Consider the following 27988-nt stretch of genomic DNA (forward strand, 5'->3'; position numbering starts at 1 on the left):
ATTCTTTCAACTGCGCTACAGTACAGGATTCGGTGTTTGGTTGTTTCAATACCGCCTTTGGCATTACAGAATCTGCTACGAACTGCTTCTCTGGTGATCATTCACCTTCTTAATAGAACACTGCTAGGCGGTAATAAATCCCATCCGAATCGCAAATACATAGAACGATGGCATCAGTTAGGGAACAGACTTAACTGAGGTGCCATAACTCCTCTTTCCTTATGTTCATGGACCAAATGTCTAAGAGAGGAGTAACCATGGAAGCTCTCTGCCATAATTACCCAATCAGTGTCATATAATGCCGCCTTTACTTTAGTCAGTGTTTTAACCAATTCTTCGATATCAAAATTTAACTCCTTCAAAATTGTACTTTTCTCCTTTAATTGGGTCACACATTTTTGGGGTCCCACTGGGGGAGAATTGTCCATACATTTATAAAGTTCAGAGTACAGTGTATCCTTCATTGGAGTGACAATACTTCTAAACAAGGAGAGCCGTCCCCAGAGTATTCTCAGACGTAATGAGAGTAATCCCAATTCAAACCGTATGAATGCCAGCGGCACTGTATTCGGACCTTTAAAATACGTCTCCACATCATAGCTTCCACACGGTCTAACATGAGCAAAACATCACCCAATCAAAGTTCCCTACCATTTGTCATCTTTGGCGCAACCTTTCCTTCATAAAAGGCGATGGCGGGTTTAAGTTAAAATCTTCCTAATTTACGATCAACTTTTAAAAGTTGATTAGTAAGGCTACTTGCCTTCTGCCATAAAACTGTGCAAATGTCGATTAGCGACGGCCGTGCTGGAATATTAAATCCTACATACACTACACTCGAACTGTATTTTACGATCGTATTCTCACGCAACCATGAATTAGATAATGAGGTGCTACTCTTAGGGAACATCAGAATTTTTCTCTTGGCTGGATTTGTTTTCAAACCATTGATGCAGCACAACACGGAAATGCTTTTAGAAGTCTCTGGACCCAATCTTAGTATTATCTAACAGAAGAAAATCACCAGCATCTCCTATGAGAGGAATAACAAATTGGCCTAATTTCGGGGGAACAAAAGAACGGGGAGATGGATAGTCTAAAATGACCGATACATCCAAATTAATGAGGACAGGGGCAAGCGCGCACCCCTGTCTCAGACCGGAACTAGTTCCAATATGTACTGACATATCTCCTTCCTTATTAAATCTAACCCTTATGCCTGAATCTTCATAAAGGCCCTTAATCAGTAGCAGCAAACCTTTAGGCACACCCCAAGAGTCAAGCTTGGACCGAAGTCTCTTACGATCGACCAAATCAAAGGCAGTGGTTAAATCAATAGATGCCATATAAGTGCATCGAGTTGGATCATACTCCTGAAGAGCCCTAATAATAAAATCGTTAAGATTTGTGGAATGACCCCGTCAAAACCCTATTTGCAATTTGGAAATCCTGCCCCTAGATTGTGCCCAATTTTCTAGATGCATCAGTAATAGTGATGCAAATACTTTACTGTCTGCGTCAATTAATGAAATTGGGTGATAGCGAATCGCCTCAATCTTTGAACCCTTCTTATAGATGGGAACTGCATAAGCTGCACTCCAAGATGGGGGAATTTGAAGAGTTTTAACAATGCTATCAGACAGGATCGATAATACATTAGCCCAGTTTTTTTAATCCCATTTTTAAGTATTATTGGTGAGACCGTCGGCTCCAGCAGTTCTGGAGTTACTGAATATCGTACTAATCTCATAGACCTCCTAACATCAATATTCAACCTCCAATCTATACCCACAGGTATATCACCAGGGGACTTAATTACTCTTTGAATACTCTCATTCAGTGAATACAGTTTTTTAAAATGTTGAATCCATATATTATCAGCAACCGGGTTTAACTGACCCGTGGTGCTAAGGACGTCTTGTCTATTAGCTAAAGTAAAACATGAGGCAGCATCCCACTTAATAAGTGTATGCAGCATGTTTTCCTCGTCCTGCGGCATCAGGAAAGCATTGCTTTATTTGTAATAATTCCTATAGTCTTGTTTAACCTTTTTACATTTTTTCATTTTTACTTCCAGATCCTTATTTAGGAGCTTTATCTGTCGAATCTGCCTCCTCATTATTTGTTTCTTAGGTGCCAAGGACTCATTGTAAATATGCCGATAACATCTCCTCAATTTTCTAAGTCGTACTCCACCACTACCAACCATTTTTAGTCATTAAATCACCTACAGTAGAGTCATACTGGACTACGTTAAATTGTTCCATTTTCCAGTCTAAACTAGAGCTATTCATCATGTGGCCAAGGCCAGTGTTAAATAACTCAATATTATGAGGGGTCCAGCAAACACGATTGTTCCCCCATTTACTTGACTTCCTGTTGCTCCACCCATATTCTGAGCATAAAATGCCATTTTACAAAACATCTTTAAGATACAATGATCGCTCCACTTACTTTCTAAAATACATCTTGATCCACAAAAATATAGTCCAATGTGGACGTAATCTGTCCCCGATGCCCGGTGAACTGCCCCTTTGGTGCATCACAGACATTTCCATTTAGTATGTCCAACCTAGGCTAAACAGTTAGCCCCCTTTTGACCTGCTTCAATTTTAAAATTGAAAGAATTTGTGCCTGGAAGGCAGTCCCAGATTTCCCCCTCAATATCCGGAATGATACAAGTCACATTCAAATCTCCTGCCAAAAGTACTAGTCAATTGGGAACCTTCATACGCCATGGCATGATACAATCACTGATAGTCTATTGGGAACCTTCATACGCCATGACATGATACAATCACTGATGGTCCATTGGGAACCTTCATACGCCATGACATGATACAATCACTGATGGTCCATTGGGAACCTTCATACGCCATGACATGATACAATCACTGATGGTCCATTGGGAACCTTCATACGCCATGACATGATACAATCACTGATGGTCCATTGGGAACCTTCATACGCCATGGCATGATACAATCACTGATAGTCTATTGGGAACCTTCATATGCCATGACATGATACAATCATTGATGGTCCATTGGGAACCTTCATACGCCATGACATGATACAATCATTGATGGCCCATTGGGAACCTTCATATGCCATGACATGATACAATCACTGATGGTCCATTGGGAACCTTCATAAGCCATGATATGATACAATCCCTGATGGTTTGCAAAAAAACATTTAAGTTCCCCACTTCTTTGTGCCAATAAACATTGATGATGCATACATCAATATGAAGTAACGGTCTCGTTATAACCACTGCTAACAAACCATATGGAAGTTCTGGGATCAGCTCAAAGACCAAACCCGAACCCGAGTGAATAGCCGTGACCAGGCCACCTGCTGAGTGACCCCGTCTACTAGAATTTACTGATTGAAAAAAGACCTGAAAACCACTCAGAATAGGGGCAGATCACTACTTGTAACAAAATACACATAGAATCCTTAATTCTCACCATAACCTCTGGGCTAGTCAAAAGCTTAAGATTACCCCTTGAGTTCCACGATATTACAGAAAGAAATTGTTTCTAATTTTTTCTAATTCCATTCTTAGTATTAGCTTCAGACTCTTAGTTCAGTGGTGCCCCCAAATTCTTAATGTCACTAATGTGCTGTTCTCCACAGAGAGGAGGTAACTTGGACCAGTCAGTTTGATTTATATCAGATTTAGGCAAATCATGGATTGCCTCTCCCTGTTTACCCTACCATGTCTCTCACAGGCACTTTTCCCATTACCAACCTCACTCCTCAGATCTTCCCCCTATGATGGATCTAAAAGTTAAAAGCAAGATCACTTTGTTTCTGCCTTTCAGAGAGGAGTAATTCGAATACCAATTTTGAATTAGAGTGAAGTATATAGCAGTTTGTATATTCCTTGTCAGGGAATTCGACTCCCTCTTTGTCCACCGTAGACCACGCCCTAACGTTTGGTACATCAGCAAAGATCGTAAGAATGTTACTTCTGTTCAGACACAGATTGTATTTATTTCCCAAAATATTAGTAAACATTCATTGATTCCCTTTTATTTTATTTTGGGGTACCTCCTGATCCATACAGGATTGGTAACCAGAAATAATACGTTCAATTCTAGCCCTATTTGATTCGTGCTATCGGAACCCTTCGCATTTCCTAGTATACTAAAGGGCATATTATTTCTAGTGAAGCTTGATTTTCCACTAAAGAGGAGATGTTCTCTGTATCGGAGGTGCTGGAATATTGCTCAGCAAATTGCCCAGTTGACTGTTCGGCAGTATATTCCACCACAGGTGGTTTAGACAAATGTTGTAAGAGATCATTGTGGCTTACACCTACATTTGAGTGTTGGGTATTGTACTCCGCCAAAGGGGGTTTATACATACGTTGTAAGAATTCGTTCTGGTTTACACATACATTGCACATGATTAAAACAAGTTTGTAGAGGAGGGAACTCTCTAATAGTATCAGTCACAGGATTCGGTCTGGACCTAGTTCTATTTGAGGGGAAACATTCACTCTGCCCTCCTTCCTACTAAGTAAGGATGATGCCAAGGTTGGATTCTGTATAGAATTAGGATTGTTTTGCCTTATTTCATCCATTCGTAACTCACTGTAACACCAGTTCATCTGAGAACCCACATTACATTGTGATGGAGGAGATTGACTCCCATTCTTCTGGGAGTCAGTGACCAGAATGCCTTTGGTCCTCATTTTACTACATTCAGTATTTATTGCTAAATCTCCCCCCACCCCCTCAACACTCTGTACACATTTGCGATTCTTATTATCCACAGCAAGTAACTGCTTCGTGTAGATGTGTTAAACCAGACGACTCTAACCTTGTCTGAGCTGCCGTGCTCACAGCAAATTGATTTCCCCCACCCGTCTCTACATCATGAGTAGTGCCATTATCAATCATATGGACATGGTTATTACATTCCATAGGATTATGCATCGTGTCTGTTTCCACCTACGCAGTTATTTATTGTAGTCTTACTAACACGGAAAGTGAGGGCAGAATTACCAACAGGCTGACTCACTTTCCCCTCAATCAACGGTAATGGGTATCCGACTACGGGCCCGCCCTGTAGTGATTCCATTGCTATCAGGTAATATTGTCCCCATCAATGATGTATAGTCGCCGGGAAACGGCACAGGTGACATTATTTAGGGGGATAATATATGGCGTAAATGGGAGCAGGGGTTGCAGGGGTGTCCTCTGCTCCATTTAACAAAAAGTGGGGGTTGCGGGGGTGTCCCCCGCAGGATCCATGTGGTGGTATCGCCGCAAACAAAACGGTGCCATTCTTGTATTGCAACATTTCTGCGGGGATATAATCACATGGAACCATTGCATTATGGTCAGGATTTTTAAAAATGTGCAAGAGGAAGCATTTTTCTTTTTCATCATTCTCAGATTTTTTGTTTTCTGTACATGAGAAATCATGCCCACAGAGTCTTGGACCGTCGTCTTTTTATCCTTCTGGGATCCGACATTGCGTATCTCGGAATTCATTTGAGCAGAGTATGTAATCTTGTCATTGCCCAAGCATACAGTCTTATCATTGCCAGGGGGATTCCTTGTCATTGCCCAAACCTACAGTCTTATCATTGCCAGGGGGATTCCTTGTCATTGCCCAAACCTACAGTCTTATCATTGCCAGGGGGATTCCTTGTCATTGCCCAAACCTACAGTCTTATCATTGCCAGGGGGATTCCTTGTCATTGCCCAAACCTACAGTCTTATCATTGCCAGGGGGATTACTTGTCATTGCCCAAACCTACAGTCTTATCATTGCCAGGGGGATTCCTTGTCATTGCCCAAACCTACAGTCTTATCATTGCCAGGGGGATTCCTTGTCATTGCCCAAACCTACAGTCTTATCATTGCCAGGGGGATTCCTTGTCATTGCCCAAACCTACAGTCTTATCATTGCCAGGGGGATTCCTTGTCATTGCCCAAGCATACATTCTTATCATTGCCAGGGGGATTCCTTGTCATTGCCCAAACCTACAGTCTTATCATTGCCAGGGGGATTCCTTGTCATTGCCCAAATCTACAGTCTTATCATTGCCAGGGGGATTCCTTGTCATTGCCCAAACCTACAGTCTTATCATTGCCAGGGGGATTCCTTGTCATTGCCCAAGCATACATTCTTATCATTGCCAGGGGGATTCCTTGTCATTGCCCAAACCTACAGTCTTATCATTGCCAGGGGGATTCCTTGTCATTGCCCAAGCATACATTCTTATCATTGCCAGGGGGATTCCTTGTCATTGCCCAAACCTACAGTCTTATCATTGCCAGGGGGATTCCTTGTCATTGCCCAAACCTACAGTCTTATCATTGCCAGGGGGATTCCTTGTCATTGCCCAAACCTACAGTCTTATCATTGCCAGGGGGATTCCTTGTCATTGCCCAAGCATACATTCTTATCATTGCCAGGTGGATTACAATCTTTATTCACAACTGAAATGTTAGCTTCATTTGCAACAGTAGTCGTTCCGACTTCTCCGTCGCACTCCAGTGGGATCAGAATTGGCGAATGGTTTTAATTAATTAAAAAATGTAATATAATTAAAAAAAGAAATAAAAAAAATATTAGGCTTCATAGATGGTTCATTTACATGAGCGTTTCAAGCAGCAATTAGGGGGCGTTCTGTACTAGCCCGTTCTTCTATCGTAACATTGATATTGGCCAGCGTGATCGTACGAGCTCTTACCTCATCCCTTATGTTCTCATAAAGTGCAACGAAGGAACTTAAAACCACATTGAGTGCAGATAAAGTTGGTGAGGTAAGGCGAATACGGTCATCCCCCTCTTTAAGAGGAGAATGAATGTTCTCTACCCCATACGAACCAAGGAATTTGATGTTAAATCATCCGCTATTGCATTTTCAATGAGATTCGTACGTTCGATCGGGGGACTTCGACGGGATGGGTCGCAAGTATGTTGTACCGCGCTATTGCCATTTCGCCTAGCATCGTCAGGAATTATAGAATCTACAAGCTCAATTAGACTAAGATCATTGTAATTGTAGTTGTAATTCATTATTTATAACATGCTTAATACCCAGAGGTTTCGAAGTGCAGATCTGGGGATCAAACCTGTCTTGCTCGCGTCGTCTTGCTTCCAAGGTGAGCGCGTTGCCCCTGAGCTATCCTCTCGAGGCAGTCAACCCATTCATGTGAGTAGAGTCTACAGTAGCAACCGCTTTAACACAGGAAGATGGATTTGCTTCGTGTACATCTGATACTTTCAGAAAGTCAGTAATAGTCTGACCTGCAATTGGGTGCAGAGATGGATGCAGTGATGAACTGTATCGTTGAGACAGTTTCAAGGGCTTTGTTGCTACCCTTCCCCGTTTGGGGCGAGCACCAGTATTCATCGTGTGTTACCATATTATTTAGCGAGCCGTGCATGCAAAGGCAGTCATCCCCCAAATATTTCCTCAGTATAGCCACGATTTCTGCTTCTTCATGGGGTTCACCAACTGGAAAAGGTGCATGCTCAATACATTTAGACGCTTCACTTAATTGAACCAAATTTTCTGTACTATTTTCCGGGGAGGTAGAGGAACCGGGGACAGAGGCATCGGTTGAGAACCCCGATCTGGCTTCTCAACCGCGATCGCAGTGCCATAATTCACCACACATCTGTTTACCTACATGGTTAGCCCCCGCAGCTCAAAGGGTGAACAGACCCAACAGTCACCGCAATAAATGTCTCAAAGTTTACAGTAATCTTTCCAAATTATGAGAGTTCCAATATTTAACTTCCACGGCTTAATGTGTTAATAAACCCAGCAGTCACTGTGGCGATGGCGTAGTCTCTCCTAAATCCCTCCTAAAAACAAAGCGCAAGGTTACAGTGTTACAAAACCAGCGGCTCAAAGGGTAAGAGAACCCCACAGTCACCGCAGGTCTTAGTTCCTTTAGCTCCAGTTTCCCTTGCACGAAGGTAGAATCGCTCAGCATTCGCGTATAATGCACGTTAAATGCAGTCACTCAGGGAGGTAGAAGGTATTTAAATATTCACTTTACCAGTGTTAAGATCCTCAACCTTGAATGAGCAAAACACCTCCATGGCCCCACGGCCGCCCACGGCCACCACAGATCACTTGCACACAATTCGGCGCGCGCTCCGCGCCCTATGAGGTTTTTATATTGGTTTGCGTCTTCTTCCTGATTGCACCGTCTGGCTGACTCTGTGGTTAATGGAACAGCACCACAGAAACCACAGAACAGGCACTGTAAGCAGGGTACCATAATTCCTCCAGGCATGGTTTCCCTATATGTAAGCACAGGGAGCCTCCACAGTCACCACAGACCACGCCCTGCACTGGATTCTTCCATTCCACTGCACAGAATTCCTTCATTACACTACGCTGGATACTTTCATGCAGTTGCACTGGATTCTAGGATTCTACTGCACTAGATTGTTTAATTCCACTGAAAAGGATTTGTTAAATCCACTGCACTGGGTTATTTCATGCCATTGCACAGAATTCGTTCGTTCCACTGCACTGGATTCTTTGATTACGCTGTACTTGATTCTTTATTCTGCTGCACTGGAGGCTTTCATTCTACTACATAGGATTTGTTTTTTCCACTGTACTGGTTTCTTTCATTCAGTTGCACTGGATTCCTCATTTTGTTGCACTGCATTCTGTAAGTCCCCTGCATCGGATACATTGCACTGCATCCCTGCATGTTATTCTTTATTCTTCTGGACTTGAGTCCACTGCACTGGATTCTTTAATTCCACTGCAGTGGATTGTGTATTCCAGGGCACTGGAGTCTTTCATTCCACACTGCACTGGATTCTTTGCACCTCATCCCTGCACTGGATTCTGTGTTCTCCATCCCTGCACTGGATTCTATGCACTGCATGCCCGCACTGGATTATTTGCATTGCACCCCTGCACTGGATTATTTGCACTGCATTTCGGCACTGGATTCTTTGTACGGTGACAATGAGGGGGATTCCACTCTTCTGCTGGCCTCTGCATGTTGTAGCTTGTATTCGCTCAGGTGCCTCCCTCTGGTAGTGTTTAAAATAGCTGCTGTACTTTAGAGGCCCACCTGGCCACCTGTGAACGATAAGCACCTCCCTTTCTGCTGCCAAGCCGATTCACGTTTATCCTTTTCCGCATTTGGTGCAACGTCGCTCAACTGTTTGTGTTTTGCACCTTTTCTGTTCTCTCTCATGTTACTTGTGATGAATCTGCGTCTTTCTTTCCCACAGCTTCAAAGAGAGAGTGACGCTGGTACTGAAGCAAGGGCAGCTTTGAAGGAACCGGCTGGGCTCCACCCTGCAAAGGTTGTACAGGAAACAGGAAGTGATGTCATGGGCGGCCGGCACAATGACCACAAAAGGTAATTATAATAGTGAGGCAAGTAGCACTTATCATGTTAACAGGCCGATTCATGTAATCCCTCACAAAAGTGTCGCACGTGGCTGGCGCACAGCGTACCCGTGCGAATGTCTGCACCAGCCGCGTGCTATAAAATCAATTTCTGCGCACAGCGTATTCATGGATTCTCACCTCCAAAAGCAGACGTGGCGCAGAGTGGCGCAGCGACCCTGCAGCAGCGCCAGCTACGCCCCCAAGAACGCCCTCGCGCAAGGAAAAGCCATCAAGATCGCAAAACCATTGCAAAGGGCTGCGCCAACCCTGTACCAGTTTACCGGACTGGCAAACAGCAAACGCAAAGCGGGGAACGCGTATTACGGGTGTCGGGAACACGCGTGCGCGAGAAGCTTCACACGCGATCTGGCCTGGGGGAGCATGTGCGTGTATTTCAGGGGTGCGCGAGAAGTATTACACGCGAATGGCCTGGGTGCGTGTATTTCAGGGGTGCGCGAGAAGTTCCACATGCGAATGGCCTGGGCGTGTGTATTTCAGGGGTGCGCGAGAAGTTCCACACGCGAGTGGCCTGGGTGCTTGTATTTCAGGGATGCGCGAGAAGTTCCACACGCGAATGGCCTGGGCGCGTGTATTTGAGGGGTGCGCGAGAAGTTCCACACGCGATTGGCCTGGGCGCGTGTATTTCAGGGGTGCGCGAGAAGTTCCACACGCGATTGGCCTGGGCGCGTGTATTTCAGAGGTGCGCGAGAAGTTCCACACACGATTGCCCTGGGCGCGTGTATTTCAGGGGTGCGCGGGACGTTTCACACGTGATTGGGCTGCGTGCAGGTATTTCAGGGGTGCGCGAGAAGTACTACACGCGAATGGCCTGGGTGCGTGTATTTCAGGGGTACGCGAGAAGTTCCACACGCGATCTGGCCTGGGGGAGCCTGTGCGTGTATTTCAGGGGTGCGCGAGAAGTCTCACACGCGATCGGGCCTGGGGGAGCGTGAGCGTGTATTTCAGGGGTGGTGAGAAGTTCTACACACGAATGGCCTGGGTGCGTGTATTTCAGGGGTGCGCGAGAAGTTCCACACGCGATTGGTCTGGGCGCGTGTATTTCAGGGGTGCGCGAGAAGTTCCACACGCGATTGGCCTGGGCGCGTGTATTTCAGAGGTGCGCGAGAAGTTCCACATGCGATTGCCCTGGGCGCGTGTATTTCAGGGGTGCGCGGGAAGTTTCACACGCGATTGGGCTGCGTGCAGGTATTTCAGGGGTGCGCAAGAAGTCTCACACGCAATCGGGCCTGGGGGAGCGTGTGCGTGTATTTCAGGGGTGCGCGAGAAGTACTACACGTGAATGGCCTGGGTGCGTGTATTTCAGGAGTGCGCGAGAAGTTCCACATGCGATTGGCCTGGGCGCGTGTATTTCAGGGGTGCACGAGAAGTTCCACACGCGATTGGCCTGGGCGCGTGTATTTTAGAGGTGCGCGAGAAGTTCCACACGCGATTGGCCTGGGCGCGTGTATTTCAGGGGTGCGCAAGAAGTTCCACACGCGATTGGCCTGGGCGCGTGTATTTCAGAGGTGCGCGAGAAGTTCCACACGCGATTGCCCTGGGCGCGTGTATTCCAGAGGTGCACAAGAAGTTTCACACGCAATTTCCCTGGGCGCGTGTATTCCAGAGGTGCGCAAGAAATTCCACACGCGATTGGCCTGGGCGCGTGTATTTCAGAGGTGCGCGAGAAGTTCCACACGCGATTGCCCTGGGCGTGTGTATTCCAGAGGTGCGTGAGAAGTTCCACACGCGATTGGCCTGGGCGCGTGTATCTCAGGGGTGCGCGAGAAGTTCCACACGCGATTGGCCTGGGCGCGTGTATTTCAGGGGTGCGCGAGAAGTTCCACACGCGATTGGCCTGGGCGTGTGTATTTCAGAGGTGCGCGAGAAGTTCCACACGCGATTGGGCTGCGTGTGGGTTTTTCAGGGGTGCCGGGGAGTCCTACATGTGATTTGGCAGTGTGGGTCCTCCCAGGTGTTCCCTGTACACCCTCCACGGCCCCTGCAGGCAGCCCACACCACAGGGGACTACCCTGCATCCCTGGCCATGTCCCGCAGGCAGCCCACCCAACATGGGCATGCCCCCCAGCAAAGGCACATGTCTCCTTGCACTAATGATCACCAACTCATGTCCCCTTGCACCCCCACCCCCAGCATTGCGGGGCACCTGCCAGCAGGCCCCCACTCATGTCCCACTCATGTCCCCCTGCACCCCCACCCCCAGCATTGCAGGGCACCTGCCAGCAGGCCCCCACTCATGTCCCCCTGGACCCCCACCCCCTAGCATTGCGGGGCACCTGCCAGCAGGCCCCCACACATGTCCCCCAGCCAACATGTCATCATAATCTAGGTCCCTGGCCCTTATGGTCAGCCTCCAAATGCCAAACACCCACCCGAGTATTGCATCCACCCACTTAGAAATGGCAATGACATGATGGAACCCCAATTGCAAGTTTGGAAATGAACACATGTCCCTCACATACACCCAATGGGTGTCAGTGAATCTCAAAACCCATATCATGATATGCATGAAACCAATGAGATGATACTACACATTGAAGTCTGATGAAAATAAATGTATTAAAAACAGCATAAATGGAATTAAAAATAAACAAATGACAATGGGAATAAAAAACCAAAAGCAGCATGTCCGTAAAATAATGAAAAACCACAAATCATAATCCAAAGGAAAGGTGTCCAAGTTCAAGAAAGTAAATCCAAGGTAAAAACAAAACCGAAAACCATTGATCCGTGGGTAAATCCAAAAAAACCCACTAAAATCCAACAGTCAACTATATACAGCTAAACAATCCAGGGTCCATGATCCCAACTGAAGAAATGAAACCTATATAAAAATCCTACCTAATATAAAAAGTATTTACAAAAATGTGGTCCATAGTCCAAAAGGTCCAAAATAAATAAAAAAGCAAAGGAAACCTGACACTAACTACATAACTATTTACAAGGGCAGCGGGCTAGTCCGACGGCTCACTGGTTGTTGGCATGGGCCAGGGCATCATCGAACTCCTGTTCAATGGCTTGGAGGCGGGCATGTTCCCTGGCCCCGAGGTCTCGCAGGGATAATGCAGTGTCCAGCTCCAACTCCCTGCGAAGACCCTCGAGGCACTCAGCCCGCCTCAGCGCCCTCTGCATGGAGTCCTCCGCCCTGACCATTGTGAGCCGTTCCTCCTCTGCCCGCTCCGCACCTATCTGCTGGCCCAACCGCTCCCACACGGAAGCCACTCCCATTCCAGGGTTCTCCTGCCCTCCGGCCGATGCCTGCACCCCTGATGTTGATGGCCCCGAGCCATGATGCCTCCCACGTCGAGCCTGCCGCTGCCTCCGACGCAACTGCCTGTGCCAGCACGACGGCATCCAGGCTGATGGAAACCACCGACGCCGTCGTGCACGTGCCCTGCCCGATGATGCCGTCACATCCTCCATCTGCTGGGGTCCAGTTGCTGGTGTGTCCACCCCTGCTGGACCTCCGACTCCCGACTGTGGCAGGGATGGGATCCCCACCGAGGTGGCTGCATTGGTCGGGGCAGGTCCACAGGGGGCCCTGGTGGCATCTGGGCCGGAAGACGGCATGGAGTACGACTGGCACATAGTCTCCACAGAGGAGGAGAGGGTCGCCAGATTGGCCGACACATGCAGGAAACCCCCGACCATGGCCGTTCCCAACTGGGCCACGTCGGCACAGTGCTCTCCGTGATGACGTGCATGCTCCTCCCGGGAAGCACGCACCTCATCACGAATTGCACCTGTGCGCAACGCGACACCAATCAGGACCTTCTCCATACGGCCAGGGGTCCCCTCGTCCGCAGGTGGAGGGGAGTCAGATGACATGGACATCCCCCCTACCTGCGGATGGGCCTGGGATGGGGCATCCCTGCTGATGCATGGTGGTGCAGTCACAGTGTCAGGGACAGTGACATGCACGGCGACCTGTGCTGCCTCCTGCCCCTGCCCCTGGACTGCACCACTTGCACCAGCAGAGACTGGCATGCTCTTATGTGTCCATTCCGCATAGAGCTCCCCATGTTACATTTAAACACATACACCAACCGTGTGCTTCACACATTACTGGTCTCACATGCATGACCATGATGTCCCTGCACACACACACGCGTACATGGCCTATGTCACACATACAGGCAAGTATCAGACAACCAGCACGCTGCAACATGCCCTGTCTCACACAGCAATGCTTGGCCACTTACCGCTCGACTCCAGACGGGTCTGCCTCTCAAGGATCTGGGCATGGAGCGCTGGGCGTATGCATTCCAGGACCTTCAGCTGGATGGTACTCATGCTGCCCCGGCCCCCCTCCACGAGGCGCCGGGCCTTTATGAGGGTCCTGGACCTGAAGTCCTCCCAGCGCTTCTTGACTTGCTTGATGTTGCGGGTTTCCACCCCCTCCGCGTTGATGGCAACCACAAAGTCGTCCCAGATCCTGTCCCGTCCTTCCTTGTCGGCGCGTGGTGATCCGAAGAGGGCATCATAATGCCCCAGGACAAGCTCCACCAGGACACCAACTTCCTTCTGACTGAAGCTGGTGGCCCTCTGCCCCTCTGGCTGGGGGTCGCCAGTGGTCTCGGATGGTGTTTGCCCTGACATGGCGACCCCCGAGGCAGGCGTGGGTGGGCAGCTGGGTCCTGGGGCTGGGCTGTGGAGCGATGGTATCCCAGTCGGGAGTCTTCTGTTCAAGCAGGGGTGGACACAGCAATTGGACCCTGCAGATGGCTGATGTGCAGGCACCAAATGGCAGGGCACGGTGACAGCAGGCAGGCAGGCAGCAGCAGGTGGCTCGTGGGAGGCTGCTCGGGGGTCTGGGGGGCAGTAATTCGGCCTTTTGGGTAGGAGCGTGGTTTTCCGTGTGCTTACGCGTGGCCAGCTTGATACGGAGTGATTTGGCACGTGAAAATTCTGCACGTCAGCGTGTAATTCGAGGAAAGGCCTTAGCGCGTAAGCGCGTCAGCCGCATACGCGATTCCATTGGACTAAAGGCCCTTAGCGCGTATGCGTGTCTGTGACGTATCGCGCACGGGCAGTGCTTTTCGTAGGGTACGGTGCGTGTGTTTTGCAGGCGTTGGGGTTCACACGCTATCACTTCCCAGCGGCTGGGTGTTGGCTGCGCGTTCTTCTACACGCAAGGCAGACGGTGAGTGGTACCCCGCTCCCCCAGGCCTGATTGCTTTTAAACCACCCGTGAGCCCCTGAAATACACGCGCCCAGGCCAATCGCGTGTGGAAATTCTCGCGCACCTCTGAAATACACGCGCCCAGGCCAATCGCGTGTGGAACTTCTCGCGCACCCCTGAAATACACGCGCCCAGGCCAATCGCGTGTGGAACTTCTCGCGCACCCCTGAGATACACGCGCCCAGGCCAATCGCGTGTGGAACTTCTCGCGCACCCCTGAAATACACGCGCCCAGGCCAATCGCGTGTGGAACTTCTCGCGCACCCCTGAAATACACACGCCCAGGCCAATCGCGTGTGGTACTTCTCGCGCACCTCTGAAATACACGCACACGCTCCCCCAGGCCCAATCGCGTGTGGTACTTCTCGCGCACCCCTGAAATACACGCGCCCAGGCCAATCGCGTGTGGAAGTTCTCGCGCACCTCTGAAATACACGCACAAGCTCCCCCAGGCCAATCGCATGTGGAACTTCTCGCGCACCTCTGAAATACACGCGCCCAGGCTAATCGCGTGTGGAACTTCTCGCGCACCCCTGAGATACACGCGCCCAGGCCAATCACGTGTGGAACTTCTCGCGCACCCCTGAAATACACGCGCTCAGGCCAATCGCGTGTGGAACTTCTCGCGCACCCCTGAAATACACGTGCCCAGGCCAATCGTGTGTGGATCTTCTCGCGCACCTCTGAAATACACGCACACGCTCCCCCAGGCCCAATCGCGTGTGGTACTTCTCGCGCACCTCTGAAATACACGCGCCCAGGCCAATCGCGTGTGGAACTTCTCGCGCACCTCTGAAATACACGCACATGCTGCCCCAGGCCAATCGCATGTGGAACTTCTCGCGCACCTCTGAAATACACGCGCCCAGGCCAATCGCGTGTGGAACTTCTCGCGCACCCCTGAGATACACGCGCCCAGGCCAATCGCGTGTGGAACTTCTCGCGCACCCCTGAGATACACGCGCCCAGGCCAATCGCGTGTGGGACTTCTCGCGCACCTCTGATATACACGCACACGCTCCCCCAGGCCCGATCGCATGTGGAACTTCTCACGCACCCCTGAAATACACGCACCCAGGCCCTTCACGTGTAGAACTTCGCGCGCACATTTTTTTCCTGTGCAGGGACGCTACCGCCTGCTTTCGTGTGGCGGACATGTATGGGCCTGTGCGCGTCTTTGGCCGTGCGCTGTTTTTCCCTATTCCATTCCATGAATACGTGTTGTAGGCGAGCGTGTGGGCGTTCCACGCACTTGCCTCCTGTACTTCCCCCGTGACGCCCACATTTTCACGAGTTGTTCCCCATTCTGTGTGTGACGCCCCGTGTTACGCCTACTTTTGTTGTGTGCGCCGCGCTATGTGCGAATTCGCTGTGGCCTTATCGCATGGCGTTCAATGACCTGTGCGCCAGCGTGCGCCAGCGTGCGCCAGCGTGCGCCGCACACTTTCTCAGCGCACATCCCACATTTTGCGCGTGCACGGACTTCCATGAATAGGTGTGCGCTGTTTTCAATGCGATAATCGCACTTGCCCTGCGATTTTCGCTATTTCACTGCGAGTCGCACGTTTTCGCACGCGTGCGCCGTTTTTTCGGCGCTCATTCATTCCATGAATCGGCCTGTGTGTATACAGGGAACTGGCCATGTCTAAGCCGCACATCAGAAAGTAAATAGTGTATTGAAGCATCAATTCAACACTACTCCTTTCCCGTCATGCATTTCATCCTCTTCCAGTAAATCACCAACCCATGACCCTCATGTTCCCCATTGCCCTTGAACACCCTCTTCCAAGAGGACTGCTCCCTCTTTTCAACAGGGGTGTGAGTCACTTTAAGCATACTCCACTGCTCCACCGGGGTGAGAGTCACATTAATCATACTCCACCAGGGTATGAGTCACTTCAAGCATGCTCCACCAGGATGCAAGTCACTTCAGGCATACTCCACGGGGTGTGCATCACTTCAACCATACTCCAGAGGGGTGCGAGTCACTTTATTCATACTTCACCAGGATGAGAGTCACTTCAAGCTTACTCCACCAGGGTGTGAGTCACTTCAAGCATACTCCACCGGGGTGTGATTCACTTCAAGCATACTCCAGAGGGGTGCAAGTCACTTCAATCATACTCCAACGGGGTGTGAGTCACTTCAAGCATACTCCAGCGGGGTGAGAGTCATTTCAAGCATACCCCAGAGGGGTGAGAGTCATTTCAAGCATACTCCAGAGGGGTGTGAGTCACTTCAAGCATACTCCACATGGGTGTGAGTCGCTTCAAGCATACTCCACGGGTTGTGAGTCACTTTGAGCATACTCCACTGAGGTGTGAGGTACTTTAAGCATACTCCACTGGGTTGTGAGTCACTTCATTCATACTTCACCAGGGTGGGAGTCACTTCAGGCATACCCCAGTGGGGTGTGAGTCACTTCAAGCATACTCCACCGGTGTGTGAGTCACTTCAAGCATGCTCCACCGGGGTGTGAGTCACTTCAAGCATGCTCCACCGGGGTGTGAGTCACTTCAAGCATGCTCCACCAGAGTGTGAGTCACTTCAAGCATACTGCAATGGGGAGTGAGTCACTTTCATGCATACTCCCCTGGGGTGTGAGTCACATTACGAACGTACTCCAACGGGGTGTGAGTCACTTCAAGCATACTCCAGTGGGGTGGGAGTCACTTCAGGCATATTCCACCAGGATGTGAGTCACTTTGAGCGTAATCCACGGGATGTCAGTAGCTTCGAGCATACTCCACCAGGGTGAGTCATTTCAAGCATAGGTGGGGCAACTCTCAGCCATCAGACCAAGAAAATACAACCCGCTAGGGAAAAACAGTAGTGCACCCTCTTTTGAGAAAGAGAAGAGCTTTATATAAGGAGACAGGGTATTACAAATCCAGTGCCAAAGTGCTCTCTGACATCTTTCGTACAAAGTTCAGGTTATAAACACACAAATCGTCACTCATGATGCACTTGATATAGTGTGTTAATCCCCAGCCTCATTGGTTGCCGCCTATATACCTGCTAATGACTACATATAGCCCATCCTCCAATTGGTTCCACTGTCCTCTCACTCATCTTCACCACACGTGAGTAACGTCCTCGTTCATCATGGAATGCTGCAAAGCAATTGGTTAACATCAACTGGCGCCACCCTGCCTTCGATCCTAACCACGTGACATGCACCTGCTTATCAATGTGCACTCAGTGGGGAACTTCGAGGTCAGCCTGGTCCTTGCAAGCAAAGCAGCCTTTTTCTCATCCAAGAAATGTTGGGCCCCCATCACCCCCTCCCAACTGTATGGGCTTCATTCTTAGCTCTCCTTGGCACAAAACATAGGTCATGTCAATCTCTGCTTTCCCCTTTATCAGTTCCCCTCCCCAAAGCGAACTTTACATCCCACTAGTCAATCCAGTTCACAAAGGATTTCCCTGCACATCTGGTAGTTCAAATAGAGTGACCATCATTCTGGGGGGGGCGCTAGTGTCCTAAATCTTGGTTCATGTGTTGGCATCCGAAGACTTCTGCCTTCGCTCCCAGGAATACGACCTTGGTGCCAGGCCAGAGCCCTTCACTTCTTCGGCTGAACACATTCCTACCTAATTAGATCAAAGGCCAAACTGATGTGGGGGCATATGTGTGTTCTTTGCCGCGCCTGGGAATCCGGGCTCAATGATGAGGCAAGGGATAAGGCCTTGTTGTTATGTGTTTCTGTGAAAACACGGCCTGCGAGGATTCAGGCCTACTCGTGAACATGGTGTTAGTTCTTTGTTATGACTGTTGTGTATATATATATAGGCTACCTCCTACATAGTTGAATTGCAACACTACTGGTTAACGTCCTGCTATATAATTTCCCACTCCAGCCAAATGTCCTTTCCCATGACACACACCCCTCATCCCTACACTGTCCGTGCTCATTTCCATATTTTAATATATTTTTCACAATCTAAATCGTCTAGGAGCGGCAGTGGTCTGTACGTGCATCCCAACACATACTCCACCGGGGTGTGAGTCACTTCAAGCATACTCCAGTGGGGTGTGAGTGACTTCAAGCATACTCACCGGGGTGGGAGTCACTTCAAGCATACTCCAGTGGGGTGTGAGTGACTTCAAGCATACTCACCGGGGTGGGAGTCACTTCAAGCATACTCCACTAGGATGTGAGTCACTTCAAGCATACTCCACCATGGTGTGGGTCACTTTAAACATACTCCACTGGGGTGTGAGTAATTTCAAGCATACTCCAGTGGGGTGTAAGCCAATACACGCATACTTCACCAGGGTGTCGGTCACTGCAAGCATACTCCACCGGGGTGTGAGTCACATTAAGCATACTCCACTGGGATGTGAGTCACTTCAGCATACTCCAACGGGGTGTCAGTCACTTCAGCATACTCCAACGGGGTGTCAGTCACTTCAGCATACTCTACCAGGGTGTCAGGCACATCAATCATACTCCAGTGGGGTGTGAGCCACTTCAAGAATACTACGCTGGGGTATGCAGTGGTGCAAGTGGAAAAAAGGAACCAGTGGTACTCTGGCTGCATCCAAAAAGGAGCAAGTGGGATGGTGGGACAGAAAGGTGGGGATAGGGCGGGGCAGGTCGGGGCTTGACCTTTCGTTTGCAATGTTCAATGGCTCTTTTTTGCGTTGTGGCCAGTCTAGACATTGAGAAAACCATTCTTTATGTATCCACGAAGAGCTGACAGCCTCTTGGGAGAGATCCCTGAAGAACGTGTGAAGACGGATGAAGGAAGAGTTTGGTGACGTCACATGAAGCAAGGTGACACCCCAAGAAGAAATGCCAAGAGAGGAGGTGAATAGACCATACAGAATCTGATGACAAAGTAAAGGATCAAGTGACCCTTTACATGCAGAATGAAGATTGCATGTGTAAAGAGCACAGAAGAAAATGCAAGCCGTTTTATAATTGTACAGATGCAGTAACGCAAGTAGATTAAATATTCTTGAAGGCTGGCTATACGTAGTGAATAGACAGCAGGCGATGCCGCCAATCTAAATATGTATAGAATCTGGATATTCCACTGCGTATTTTAGCAAACTGAGATCCCATGAGCAGAAGGGCTGAAAGTGTGGCGCAGTAGACTAAGAACGGCTGACGATGGAGGAAGAATCGAGAAGACTTGTCTGGCCCAGTGTCAAGGGTTGAAGTAGCTAAGAATTTGGTTATCTATCATGGAAAGATACAATGAACGTGAGAGCGAGACAAGCTCCTTTTAAGGTGTGACGGAAAGACAATGAGTGCCAAGTTTTATTCATTTTAATAGTATTAAATGCGAAGAAGAAGCTCAAAACACGGTCTCCAGTTACATGGTCTAGATAGAAATAGACTTGGGCAAGCTACATCGAGACTTGAAGATAAGAGTATGCTCACACTCCCTTCTATTCACAGGAGCAAGAAGCTACTACCAGGCCAAGTTCAAAGACTATTCGGACGGCAGACAGCTTGAGTAATGATGGATGATGGGCTAATTGGTGGGCAGGCATGGTCAAGTCCAACCCTCCAGCACCTGGGGTACCAGGTTGCGGGCTGCTAGCGAGTGGAATATTCCAGCAGGGTACAAGCATGCCAACCATTTGTAGAGGGCCATGTATCAAAGAGCCATATAGATTATGATAGAATGAAACATTGTGTAATTTATGACATAGTTGTCCACCAGACTTTATAGACCCAATCACAATTCTATCCCCCATAGAAAGTATACCTAGATGTTACCCGTTGTCAAACCACAATCCCAGTTTGGTTTTCTTACTTTGCCAGGTAGTATGGCGTCAAGGATGACACATTTCTGCTATATAAATGTAATTTCTTATGAAATGCCTCGAGTAAGCTTTGAAAGACTTGAGCGAACGTCCGTTGGTGTCCGTTTTACTCCCTATTTTAGATAATTGTTAATAAAACAGCTAATATTTGGAACTTCCTGAGTCGGTTTTATTATTGATGTTTGAGTAACTTCTGCATCCCCACCCACCCCATAGAGCGCTACCTCGCTTAAAAAAGGCCTACGGGTTCACGACGTTAGTGCACGCAAGGAACCATTTGATCATTTGTATTCGTTTACCCGGTACACTAAATTAGTACAGAGACAAAAGGTGCATTTTTGCATTTTGTTTTGATGTCCCATAAACTAGATATATGCAGAGGCGCAGGAAGAGGCTTGCAGTAATTTGATGATCCTGTAAACTCAACCAGGGCAGAAGCATAGCGAGTGAGCTGCATTTATTTGAATAACTGACGAGCTTCGTTTGTGCAGATAATGATGCTGAGAGTCTGTTAACACCATGGATTCAGATTTAACCTCTTAGTTAAGTTATGCCTCGACATTATATCAGGAATTGGTTTTGAAGAAGTCGTTTGCTCAGTTTGAAAACGGCCTAATGGTTGTAGGTGAAAGGATCTAAAACAAAAGAAATTAATGCCTTTTTTTCGACACCAAAATTGCTGGAAAAAAAACGTTTCATATGCTTTTATTTTAGTTTTTTTTTATGGGGGGTTGCCCCCCCAACTCCCATTTTTCGTTTTTCAAAAAATGTTTTTATGCATACTAAACAAAAACATATCTAAATAAATATATAAATGAATACATAAATTAATATAAAAACATTTGAAATTATTTCTCTGGTCCTTTTGGTTTCGAGCAAAAGGGCATTCGATCCTTTGTTTTCGATCCTTTGACTGGACACCGGCCTAAGGCAAGACGTATTTAGCAACACAGCACTCTTAATCAAATGATGCACAACAAACTGAAATGTTTTAAAATGAATTGAAGTAATTAACAGTACAATTGGGAATGTATAGTATAGAATGGTTCTTAAAAGGTTGAGATATTTTCTTGAAGTCGCATCATTCTGGATGCGTTGTTTTATTTGTGACGGTTGAAGAACACAGGTTTTTAATAGGTAACTTTTTAGCTATACCAACTAGATATACTTGTACATCTTCCAGAAACACCAGTATCTGGGGTAAAATGGATTTGCTTTGTTTTCAATAGAATGTTCTAATGTAAAATATCCAGGGACGGCTGTTTTAGAAAACTCCTTCCTACCCATTGCAGGAAGAGCCCAGAAGCATGACACAAGAGCAAGGAAGAGAAATACACATATTATAACTGCTTAACGTAACCACTTTCTATTTTTTTTGTCAGCTAGATTTTACATTCAGTCCACGATGGACCTTTCACTGAACAAAGCTCTCCGATAGGTTTGGCAGGTGAATGAATACATAGGAAGCCCACCTGGTCACAGCAAGGATCTTATTACTCTTAGCTCTAAAAAGAGCCTTTCTTTGGGGCAAGAGGTCTGGATCACCAGAGGTCAGAATAGAGGTCAGGAGCACATTACACAAGGGTTTTAGTCAGTTAGAACATGCCCCACTGGGGTGCAGGTCATTTAAAGCATACTCCACTGGGGTGAGTCAGTTTGAGCATACTTCACTGGTGTGAGTCAGTTGGAGCATACTCCACTTGGGTGAGTCAGTTGGAGCATACTCCACTTGGGTGAGTCAGTTTGAGCATACTCCACTGGGGTGTGAGTCAGTTGGAGCATACTTCACTGGGGTGTGAGTCAGCTGGAGCATACTTCACTGGGGTGTGAGTCAGTTGGAGCATACTCCACTGGGGTGAGTCAGTTGGAGCATACTTCACTGGAGTGAGTCAGTTGGAGCATACTTCACTGGTGTGAGTCAGTTGGAGCATACTCCACTTGGGTGAGTCAGTTTGAGCATACTCCACTGGGGTGTGAGTCAGTTGGAGCATACTTCACTGGGGTGTGAGTCAGCTGGAGCATACTCCACTGGGGTGTGAGTCAGTTGGAGCATACTCCACTGGGGTGTGAGTCAGTTGGAGCATACTTCACTGGGGTGTGAGTCAGTTGGAGCATACTTCACTGGGGTGAGTCAGTTGGAGCATACTTCACTGGGGCGAGTCAGTTGGCGCATACTCCACTGGGGTGAGTCAGCTGGAGCATACTTCACTGGGGTGAGTCAGTTGGAGCATACTCCACTGGGGTGTGAGTCAGTTGGAGCACACTTCACACTCAATGGGGTGAGTCAGTTGGAGCATACTCCACTGGGGTGTGAGTGAGTTGGAGCATACTCCACTGGGGTGTGAGTCAGTTGGAGCATACTCCACTGGGTGTGAGTCAGTTGGAGCATACTCCACTGGGTGTGAGTCAGTTGGAGCATACTTCACTGGGGTGTGAGTCAGTTGGAGCATACTCCACTGGGGAGTGAGTCAGTTGGAGCATACTCCACTGGGGTGAGTCAGTTGGAGCATACTCCACTGGTGTGAGTCAGTTGGAGCATACTCCACTGGGTGTGAGTCAGTTGGAGCATACTCCACTGGGTGTGAGTCACTGGGGTGAGTCAGTTGGAGCATACTCCACTGGGGTGTGAGTCAGTTGGAGCATACTCCACTGGGTGTGAGTCAGTTGGAGCATACTTCACTGGGGTGTGAGTCAGTTGGAGCATACTCCACTGGGGTGAGTCAGTTGGAGCATACTCCACTGGGTGTGAGTCAGTTGGAGCATACTCCACTGGGTGTGAGTCACTGGGGTGAGTCAGTTGGAGCATACTCCACTGGGGTGTGAGTCAGTTGGAGCATACCCCACTGGGTGTGAGTCAGTTGGAGCATACTTCACTTGGGTGTGAGTCAGTTGGAGCATACTCCACTGGGGTGGGTCAGTTGGAGCATACTCCACTGGGTGTGAGTCAGTTGGAGCATACTCCACTGGGTGTGAGTCAGTTGGAACATACTCCACTGGGAGTGAGTCACTGGGGTGAGTCAGTTGGAGCATACTCCACTGGGGTGTGAGTCAGTTGGAGCATACTCCACTGGGGTGTGAGTCAGTTGGCGCATACTCCACTGGGGCGAGTCAGTTGGAGCATACTTCACTGGGGTGTGAGTCAGTTGGAGCATACTCCACTGGGGAGTGAGTCAGTTGGAGCATACTCCACTGGGTGTGAGTCAGTTGGAGCATACTCCACTGGGGTGAGTCAGTTGGAGCATACTTCACTGGGGCGAGTCAGTTGGAGCATACTCCACTGGGTGTGAGTCAGTTGGAGCATACTTCACTGGGATGAGTCAGTTGGAGCATACTCCACTGGGGTGAGTCAGTTGGAGCATACTTCACTGGGGCGAGTCAGTTGGAGCATACTCCACTGGGATGAGTCAGTTGGAGCATACTCCACTGGGGTGTGAGTCAGTTGGAGAATACTCCACTGGGGTGTGAGTCAGTTGGCGCATACTCCACTGGGGCGAGTCAGTTGGAGCATACTTCACTGGGGTGTGAGTCAGTTGGAGCATACTCCACTGGGGTGAGTCAGTTGGAGCATACTTCACTGGGGCGAGTCAGTTGGAGCATACTCCACTGGGTGTGAGTCAGTTGGAGCATACTCCACTGCGTGTGAGTCAGTTGGAGCATACTCCACTGGGTGTGAGTCAGTTGGAGCATACTTCACTGGGGTGTGAGTCAGTTGGAGCATACTCCACTGGGGTGTGAGTCAGTTGGAGCATACTCCACTGGGGTGAGTCAGTTGGAGCATACTCCACTAGTGTGAGTCAGTTGGAGCATACTCCACTGGGTGTGAGTCAGTTGGAGCATACTTCACTGGGGCGAGTCAGTTGGAGCATACTCCACTGGTGTGAGTCAGTTGGAGCATACTCCACTGGGTATGAGTCAGTTGGAGCATACTTCACTGGGGTGTGAGTCAGTTGGAGCATACTCCACTGGGGTGAGTCAGTTGGAGCATACTCCACTGGGGTGTGAGTCAGTTGGAGCATACTCCACTGGGGTGTGAGTCAGTTGGAGCATACTTCACTGGGGTGAGTCAGTTGGAGCATACTCCACTGGGTGTGAGTCAGTTGGAGCATACTTCACTGGGGTGAGTCAGTTGGAGCATACTTCACTCGGGTGAGTCAGTTGGAGCATACTCCATTGGGTGTGAGTCAGTTGGAGCATACTTCACTGGGGTGTGAGTCAGTTGGAGCATACTTCACTGGGGTGAGTCAGTTGGCGCATATTCCACTTGGGTGAGTCAGATCGAGCATACTTCACTGGGATGAGTCAGTTGGAGCATACTCCATTGGGTGTGAGTCAGTTGGAGCATACTTCACTGGGGTGAGTCAGTTGGCGCATTCTCCACTGGGGTGAATCAGTTGGAGCATACTTCACTGGGGTGAGTCAGTTGGAGCATACTCCATTGGGTGTGAATCAGTTGGAGCATACTTCACTGGGGTGAGTCCGTTGGCGCATACTTCACTGGGGTGTGAGTCAGTTGGAGAATACTTCACTGGGGTGTCAGTCAGTTGGAGCATACTTCACTGGGGTGAGTCAGTTGGCGCATACTTCACTGGGGTGTGAGTCAGTTGGAGCATACTTCACTGGGGTGAGTCAGTTGGCGCATACTCCACTGGGGTGAGTCAGTTAGAGTATACTTCACTGGGGTAAGTCAGTTGGAGCATACTCCATTGGGTGTGAGTCAGTTGGAGCATACTTCACTGGGGTGTGAGTCAGTTGGAGCATACTTCACTGGGGTGAGTCAGTTGGAGCATACTCCATTGGGTGTGAGTCAGTTGGAGCATACTTCACTGGGGTGTGAGTCAGTTGGATCATACTTCACTGGGGTGAGTCAGTTGGGGCATACTCCACTTGGGTGAGTCAGTTTGAGCATACTTCACTGGGGTGAGTCAGTTGGAGAATACTCCATTGGGTGTGAGTCAGTTGGAGCATACTTCACTGGGGTGTGAGTCAGTTGGAGCATACTTCACTGGGGTGAGTCAGTTGGCGCATACTCCACTGGGGTGAGTCAGTTGGAGCATACTTCACTGGGGTGAGTCAGTTGGAGCATACTCCATTGGGTGTGAGTCAGTTGGAGCATACTTCACTGGGGTGTGAGTCAGTTGGAGCATACTCCACTGGTGTGAGTCAGTTGGAGCATACTCCACTGGGTGTGAGTCAGTTGGAGCATACTTCACTGGGGCGAGTCAGTTGGAGCATACTCCACTGGTGTGAGTCAGTTGGGGCATACTCCACTGGGTGTGAGTCAGTTGGAGCATACTTCACTGGGGTGTGAGTCAGTTGGAGCATACTCCACTGGGGTGAGTCAGTTGGAGCATACTCCACTGGGGTGTGAGTCAGTTGGAGCATACTCCACTGGGGTGTGAGTCAGTTGGAGCATACTTCACTGGGGTGAGTCAGTTGGAGCATACTCCACTGGGTGTGAGTCAGTTGGAGCATACTTCACTGGGGTGAGTCAGTTGGAGCATACTTCACTCGGGTGAGTCAGTTGGAGCATACTCCATTGGGTGTGAGTCAGTTGGAGCATACTTCACTGGGGTGTGAGTCAGTTGGAGCATACTTCACTGGGGTGAGTCAGTTGGAGCATACTCCATTGGGTGTGAGTCAGTTGGAGCATACTTCACTGGGGTGTGAGTCAGTTGGAGCATACTTCACTGGGGTGAGTCAGTTGGCGCATATTCCACTTGGGTGAGTCAGTTTGAGCATACTTCACTGGGATGAGTCAGTTGGAGCATACTCCATTGGGTGTGAGTCAGTTGGAGCATACTTCACTGGGGTGAGTCAGTTGGCGCATACTCCACTGGGGTGAATCAGTTGGAGCATACTTCACTGGGGTGAGTCAGTTGGAGCATACTCCATTGGGTGTGAATCAGTTGGAGCATACTTCACTGGGGTGAGTCAGTTGGCGCATACTTCACTGGGGTGTGAGTCAGTTGGAGAATACTTCACTGGGGTGTGAGTCAGTTGGAGCATACTTCACTGGGGTGAGTCAGTTGGCGCATACTTCACTGGGGTGTGAGTCAGTTGGAGCATACTTCACTGGGGTGAGTCAGTTGGCACATACTCCACTGGGGTGAGTCAGTTGGAGTATACTTCACTGGGGTAAGTCAGTTGGAGCATACTCCATTGGGTGTGAGTCAGTTGGAGCATACTTCACTGGGGTGTGAGTCAGTTGGAGCATACTTCACTGGGGTAAGTCAGTTGGAGCATACTCCATTGGGTGTGAGTCAGTTGGAGCATACTTCACTGGGGTGTGAGTCAGTTGGATCATACTTCACTGGGGTGAGTCAGTTGGGGCATACTCCACTTGGGTGAGTCAGTTTGAGCATACTTCACTGGGGTGAGTCAGTTGGAGAATACTCCATTGGGTGTGAGTCAGTTGGAGCATACTTCACTGGGGTGTGAGTCAGTTGGAGCATACTTCACTGGGGTGAGTCAGTTGGCGCATACTCCACTGGGGTGAGTCAGTTGGAGCATACTTCACTGGGGTGAGTCAGTTGGAGCATACTTCACTGGGGTGAGTCAGTTGGAGCATACTCCATTGGGTGTGAGTCAGTTGGAGCATACTTCACTGGGGTGTGAGTCAGTTGGAGCATACTTCACTGGGGTGAGTCAGTTGGCGCATACTCCACTGGGGTGAGTCAGTTGGAGCATACTTCACTGGGGTGAGTCAGTTGGAGCATACTCCATTGGGTGTGAGTCAGTTGGAGCATACTTCACTGGGGTGTGAGTCAGTTGGAGCATACTTCACTGGGGTGAGTCAGTTGGAGAATACTCCATTGGGTGTGAGTCAGTTGGAGCATACTTCACTGGGGTGTGAGTCAGTTGGAGCATACTTCACTGGGGTGAGTCAGTTGGAGCATACTCCATTGGGTGTGAGTCAGTTGAAGCATACTTCACTGGGGTGTGAGTCAGTTGGAGCATACTTCACTGGGGTGAGTCAGTTGGCGCATACTCCACTTGGGTGAGTCAGTTTGAGCATACTTCACTGGGGTGAGTCAGTTGGAGCATACTCCATTGGGTGTGAGTCAGTTGGAGCATACTTCACTGGGGTGTGAGTCAGTTGGAGCATACTTCACTGGGGTGAGTCAGTTGGCGCATACTCCACTTGGGTAGTCAGTTGGAGCATACTTCACTGAGGTGAGTCAGTTGGAGCATACTCCATTGGGTGTGAGTCGGTTGGAGCATACTTCACTGGGTGTGAGTCAGTTGGAGCATACTTCACTGGGGTGAGTCAGTTGGCGCATACTCCACTTGGGTGAGTCAGTTTGAGCATACTTCACTGGGATGAGTCAGTTGGAGCACACTTCACACTCAATGGGGTGAGTCAGTTGGAGCATACTCCACTGGGGTGTGAGTCAGTTGGAGCATACTTCACTGGGGTGAGTCAGTTGGAGCATACTCCACTGGGGTGTGAGTCAGTTGGAGCATACTCCACTGCGTGTGAGTCAGTTGGAGCATACTCCATTGGGTGTGAGTCAGTTGGAGCATACTCCACTGGGGTGTGAGTCAGTTGGAGCATACTCCACTGGGGTGTGAGTCAGTTGGAGCATACTCCACTGGGGCG

At 49.0% G+C, this 27988-nt stretch overlaps 1 protein-coding gene across 2 annotated transcripts in view; it reads left to right on the plus strand.

The window, feature by feature from the left end:
- LOC138468335 (uncharacterized) overlaps positions 1-27988 on the plus strand; it is a 419279-nt gene that overhangs the window by 178971 nt on the left and 212320 nt on the right. For both annotated transcript variants that reach the window (XM_069608850.1, XM_069608851.1), the window contains exon 12: positions 9244-9374. In XM_069608850.1, coding sequence (XP_069464951.1) covers positions 9244-9374 — 131 coding nt within the window. The remainder of the gene's footprint in view (positions 1-9243; positions 9375-27988) is intronic.

This window comes from Ambystoma mexicanum, chromosome 4q (genome assembly GCF_040938575.1).
Source record: "Ambystoma mexicanum isolate Mex_15411 chromosome 4q, UKY_AmexF1_1, whole genome shotgun sequence".
NCBI lineage: Eukaryota > Metazoa > Chordata > Amphibia > Caudata > Ambystomatidae > Ambystoma > Ambystoma mexicanum.